The sequence below is a fragment of the Urtica dioica genome, chromosome 10 (assembly GCF_054948205.1).
Source record: "Urtica dioica subsp. dioica isolate 48M chromosome 10, U.dioica_male_clone48M_v1_H2, whole genome shotgun sequence".
In the NCBI taxonomy this organism is placed as follows: domain Eukaryota; kingdom Viridiplantae; phylum Streptophyta; class Magnoliopsida; order Rosales; family Urticaceae; genus Urtica; species Urtica dioica.
In genome coordinates this window covers 2,461,094-2,467,093 of record NC_142765.1, presented here as the reverse complement: position 1 = coordinate 2,467,093, position 6,000 = coordinate 2,461,094, and the positions used below count along the sequence as shown (strand labels likewise).

Sequence of the window (6,000 nt, the reverse complement as noted above, 5' to 3'; positions counted from 1 at the left end):
ACAAAACAACTCAAAACCTCTAAAAATACCCCCTTCACTAAATGAAAAGCCTAGGCAAACTCCTGCTAAATTTCTCTCTCACTTCTCTCTCATGATTTATTCTCCCACAAGAACATTTGAGACAAAAAAAAAGAGAAAAAACCACTCCACTCAAGAACACCATAAGAAAAAGAGAAGTCTTTTCTCTCTTCTCTCTCACCCAAAAACACAAAAAAGAAATAATTCACTACCATTCTTTCTAGAATGGGAGAAGAAATATTTACTCTCTCAAAAACACACTCTCACAAACTAAGGTTATCCAAGCCTGATTACATTTCTCTCTCTAAAATTGTCCAAGATCTATACTTATGTTTTTTACTTAATAAGAGGAAAATCTCATTGACCCACTGCACAATTCAAGGATTCTCTGAAACTCTTGGACGCGTTGGGAGTTGCCTTAACCTTCGTCAAGCCCTTTATTGAAGAATGATTTCTTCTCCAAAAACACGATTCAAAGATTCATCTGAAGCTCTCGGACACTTTGAGCCTTGTCCTAAACTTCCTTAAGCTCTTTGGAATCTCGAAGAGTGATTTTGGGCCCATCTAAGACTAGGGACATGACTATTACAAGCATACCACGTGTCCACAAATGTTAAATCCAAAAAACGGCTTAACACCGACTACCGATAATACCAATGGTATATCACTGATATACTGCTTATCGACGGATATATTAATATCTTATAAATAAAAATATAATTATAAATATGTTGTATATTTATTTTTAAAAATAATATATCAACATGTCTAATAAATATACATAGATATATGTATTTTTATATATAAACATATATATTAAAAGTAAAACAAAAAAATCGTATCCATAATGAAAATCGTACATACATAAGGGGCAACATCCTCCTCCCCTCTTTTGCATAAGGGGCAGCGGCTGGGAGACAAAGATTGATATGGATTTTGCTTTTGAATAAGTTCCGCCGTGTTGATTCTTCTAATAGCGATCCTCCACCCAAAAATCTGTACCTTTTTCGGGGCACATGCCTTTCGAATGGCACTATAAAAATGAACTACAGGGGCCAAGGCCGTTTGAGTGAGAGAGGTGGTCATGGCCTTAATTGAGAAATCTTCCGAATCATCCATCCATGCCTTGCGATCCTCCATCCTTTCCCCCAAGGATGTGATTTCAAGTAAAACCAAAAGCGATGCTAGTTCTGTCGCCTCTCTGTCGGAGAGATTCCTTGGGAAAGAGAAGTTTCAATCCCTCGGTTCCGAAGAGAGTGAATATGAAGTGAAAGATGCAATTGGTAATATTTTCCGCGGGCACAGACGAAATAGTGCCGGGAAACTTATCTCCAAACTCTCTTCTCCACACCAAATGTCTTCCTAAAACAATATCTTTGAACTATCCCGAACGACCCACATTTACAGCTCTTGTAGAATTCTTCTTGAACCGAGAAGATTGATTTTCACGGGCTACGTAGTGTCCGTCCCCTAGCTGAACCTGGATCCCAACTATTTGGTTGGAAACCATAGATGACAGCGATGACATTGTGCCAAAGAGCCCCGTTCTCTAGCGAAAATCACCACAGCTACTTGGCTAGAAGGGCCTGATTCTTCTTCTTCAATCCTCCAAAACCCAACCCGCCCTTTTTCTTGGGTCTACAACAAACCTCCCACGCCACTGTCGACCGGCCTTTAGAACTTTCGAAACCTTCCCAAAAGAAATTGCTCATGATCTTCTCTATGTCTTCGGCCACTCCAATTGGCATCTTGAAAATAGACATGAAGTATGTTGGGAGAGCTGATAAAATGGACTGAATCAACGTCATCTTCCCATCTTTCGAGAGAAACCTCTCTTCCAACCACCCAATCTCTTAGATACCTTTGCTAGGACTAGGTCCCAAAAGGATTTGCATCTTGGATTGTGACCCGGGGGCATGCCAAGATAAGATATCGGCCAATCAATCTTTTTGCACCCAATTGAGGATGCGAGTTGTTCGCACTCATCTGACTCGCAATTGATGCCCACTAGACTGCTCTTTTCGATGATTATTTTGAGACCAGAGGCTTCGTAGAAACACTTGACGATATCAAACATGTTTGCCCAATTTTGGTCATCTAACTCGTCGAAAATAAGCGTGCCGTCAGCGGATTGGAGATGAGAGATTTGGAGTTGCCCGACTGATAAAGCTCGAAAATTTCTTTCCTCTTGCCCTTGCTGAATACGCCTACATAGAGCATCTGCCACCAAGATAAAAAGGAATGTTGACAAAGGGTCCCCTTGCCTGATTCCCCTCGTACCCGTGAAACGTCTCCTATCTTTTCCATTTATGATGACGGAAAAAGATACTGATGATAGACATCCCGCAACCCACTTTTTCCACCTCTCATCGAAACTCTTGAGATCCATCACAAAAGTTTTACTTGAAGACACATCCTTGGGTATTATAGTTCAGAAGTTATAGATATAGATTTTTTTTTTCTGTTGAATTTGGACCAAAACAGATTTAACTTCAAAAACTTGGAAGCAAAAATTTCTTTTTCATACATATTATTACTCTCAATCTACTATCTAATTTCGCCTTTATTCGACCTCTAAAATTTCAACAATAACACGTGAGAAAATCATATTTTCGAACAAAAGAAAAATATTTGTTTTTGGTGTGTTCGGATTTTTTTTTTTACACGTTGAATTACACAAATGAAATTCTTCTAATGTCATTTGAAGCCATGGGATGTCATGAAGTCATCGTTCATTGGAGAAGCAGTGGAAGAAAGATAAAGGCGAAGACTTGCCTAAGATCTCCCACGTCCCTCTAGTCGTTGTATTATTGTTCGAGCATAAAAGAAGCTTTGGCTTGACCAACAAGGTACGTCCCTCCCGGATAGATGTTACGAGAGAGACCAAACAAGTGCAACATATTACTTGCTTCGTCTTTATTTACAAAATACATGTGAATAAAGAAAAATATTCTCAGAAAAAGCAGAGTGACATTGGCACAGTTGTCTTTAATCTTGTTTTGTACAAAGCCATTAGCCATTTATCAAGGCACGCCTTAATGTACGTTTTCCGTATTCAATAAACAAAATTTGATCAGCATTTATAATAATGAAACTTGCCAGAGGGTATACAGATCTGATTGCAATGGCATTATATTCATACCACCATAAAATTATAAAACAAAAATAAATAAATAAAAACTCGATCGTCTATTTTAAGTGTGTCAATCCCCAAGGTACTTCTGTTTCTTAGCCGTGTTCATGTATGGTCTAAGAACCCACTCCGTCTCAGCTTCAAGTTGGTCCACTGTCCCTAATTTTATCTACAAAACACCAATGGAAAATTGATATTAAAAAAAAAAAAAAAAAAATCCGCATATCATTAAATTATAGAAAATCGATCACATGAGATGTATTAAAAAAAATGTAGGGTAATATCGCATACCAGAAAAAAAAAAATGGGATTCAAAAAAAGAAAAAGGTACCTGGAAAGGTCGGAGTTCGAAACGAGGACCGATCTCTTTCAGCTCAATGGATTTTGGACCTCCTCTTTTCTTCTCATAAACATGGTGTCTACAATTTTGAACTTCCGTTAACACTTACTAAATCAAAGAGGTAATCACCGGTGAGCTTTGGAGCAGTGTATATAGCTAATTAAGACAATCATCCTCGTGAGAAAGTGATACAACTCACCTAAATGAAATGTAGTCGGAGTTATTAGCAAAAGTGATCACACGTTTTGTATCTGGCTTTGGCACTGGAAAGAGATGCTTCAAAATATTTGCTGTTCTCTCACCCAGCTATAGATGATTAAATAATCAAAATCGAGAAATGCAATAATCAATGCAAAGCAGGTAAATCACCGTGTTTACGAAATTATGCAAAAAGTGCCATTATATTGACTTCAATCCCAACGCAATACAATACCTTGGTCTTAAAATTGTTGAAAATCAAATGTGGGTAGGCTTGAGGCATTGTTCCAATGGCTTTCTTGTCCTTGAGGTCATGCCGTGTAACCTACAATACGTGAAAAAAAAAATACAATAGCAAGATTTTAATAAGAATGGATGATGAGGTATAAGAAATCATCAAACAAACACAGGTTAAAAGACAGAACTAAGCACTAATGACACAGGTAAGAGATTATAACAACGAAAGAACTATACTCACATTCTGAGAGGACTCTAGACTTGAAATAATACAAAGCTTTAGACACGTTACCAACATGATATATATAAAACTCTCTTCCCCTAAGAGTATACACCAATATTTCTATCGGATTTTAGAATTTTCACTATTTTAGGGTTTCATGCCCTGCTTTCAATTCAACCTTGTATATCAACCACAGACAGACCATTTACAGAATATTCGTGAGTCGTGAAATACGTACCACATCGACTAATTGGAAATAAGCAGTTGGACCAAAAGGAAGATGGCTTATAATCAACCCGTCCGGTACACCACGGTGTTCGTGTACCAATATAACATCCGTGAAATCGTGTGAACGGCACGTCTCGATAATTTCTGAAATAACCTATGGAAGAAGAAACAAAACTCTAAATCACCACACGATCAAAATTTATGCTTCCTAAAACACAAGCAAACCGAACAAGCTTTATATTCAACAATCAAAGCCACATCATATTAATCCTAGATTCTCTTTCCATAAAATAAACTTTTATTTTTTTGCTTAGACAACATACAAAAAAGAAAAAGAAAAAAAAAGAACCTCATCAATAAGGCATATATTTCATAAGAGCATATGCTTTTAGAGTTCTATATCACCGGTTTAAATTGAAAAATCAACTTTATCAACCGATTAGGAATGAGTTTTCACTAACCTGACCACCACGATTCATTTGTTGCGCATTAGGGAAGACGTATTTTAGTTCCTGGGAAAAGCAATGAAACACAATTCACAATCAAGAATCAATTACAAAATTGACAAAAGCCACCAATAAACAGGGACTGTAAATAGCTCTAAACCAACCTTCGCAAACTGTATCAGCGGAGCGCTAGGGTTCCTAGAAGTAGTGACCAAAATTTTGGGATCCTTTTCAAGCGCATTGGCGTACTCGTCATCGATTAGACTTCTAGGAACTATAATTAACAAACATAGAACAACACAAGCAAAATTACCATCGATTATCACGAACAAAGAAAAAAAAACAAAAAAAACAGAGCTATATACAAGTATGTGTAGTTGAGAAAAAAAAAACCTGCGGTGTTTTCGTCCTCGAGATCAATTTCCCGGCGAAGAGCCTCTTCTTCATTTCGAAGCTCGGTAGGAATTGGTTTACCCTCTGAAACAAAAAAAAAAAAAATCAATTAAAATTGGGGATTCGAACTTCCATGAGAAGAAAAAAAAAACGTTATATATATGAGCGTGTCAGTGTGTTTGACCTTCGAGGAATTTTCTAATTTTGCGCTTCTTCTCGTCATGCCCGCGTGTCTTTGCTTCCAATGCCTTGCCGTACATGTACTCTCTTCTCTGACGAATGTATCTTTGCAACATTTTCGGTTCAGAGAGAGAGAGAGAGAGAGAAATTTGTGGTTCGACGGTAAAGTTGCTGACTTTAGGTTTTAGGGTTTTAGACGGGTTGAGGAAGACGACGACGCATAGGAACGACGGCGTTTTAACCACGTTTGGGCTTTTTGCCTGTAGTACTCCATATGGGCTTGTTCAGATCTTCGGCCCAATAATTTTTATTTTTTGTTAAATCTCAGATAATTTTTTATTTTTATTTTTTTTTTTTATATTTTTACTACGACTATCCCTTTTAATTAAATTTTTTTTATTTTAAAAGCTATTTTATTTTTTTCTCTGTTATACATAAATTATAATCCCATTTTCTTACCTTCTGTCAAACTATAAACGCTCACTATTGTACTGTAAATTTACGTCACTGATAAATTGAAAAAACTCCCTCATAAATTTAAAAATTTGTTTACACTTCAAACTTCTAGGTTTGTACTTTGTAGAGATTCGGAAACAATTGTAAA

General features: G+C 36.9%; 1 protein-coding gene across 1 annotated transcript; it reads right to left on the bottom strand.

Annotated features, from left to right (window-relative positions):
* Positions 1-3,072: 3,072 nt before the first annotated feature.
* On the bottom strand, positions 3,073-5,751 carry IMP4 (Ribosomal RNA processing Brix domain protein). The gene is made up of 9 exons (XM_089628082.1): positions 5,401-5,751; positions 5,217-5,300; positions 4,988-5,097; positions 4,839-4,889; positions 4,388-4,531; positions 3,925-4,014; positions 3,691-3,797; positions 3,483-3,570; positions 3,073-3,320 (listed from the first exon to the last, which is right to left on the bottom strand). The coding sequence occupies exons 1-9, from the start codon at positions 5,510-5,512 to the stop codon at positions 3,222-3,224; spliced, it is 885 nt and encodes a 294-aa protein (XP_089484208.1). The 5' UTR covers positions 5,513-5,751; the 3' UTR covers positions 3,073-3,221.
* Between the last annotated feature and the right edge of the window lie 249 nt (positions 5,752-6,000).

What these genes read in the sequence shown, in the direction of transcription:
- IMP4 (XM_089628082.1), bottom strand. Translation starts at nt 5,512, where the DNA reads ATGTTGCAAAGATACATTCGTCAGAGAAGAGAGTACATGTACGGCAAG. An exon ending in CGAGGACGAAAACACCGCAG is followed by an intron (nt 5,098 to 5,216) that starts GTTTTTTTTTTC and finishes TGTTAATTATAG; the next exon opens with TTCCTAGAAGTCTAATCGAT. An exon ending in CGCTGATACAGTTTGCGAAG is followed by an intron (nt 4,890 to 4,987) that starts GTTGGTTTAGAG and finishes TGCTTTTCCCAG; the next exon opens with GAACTAAAATACGTCTTCCC.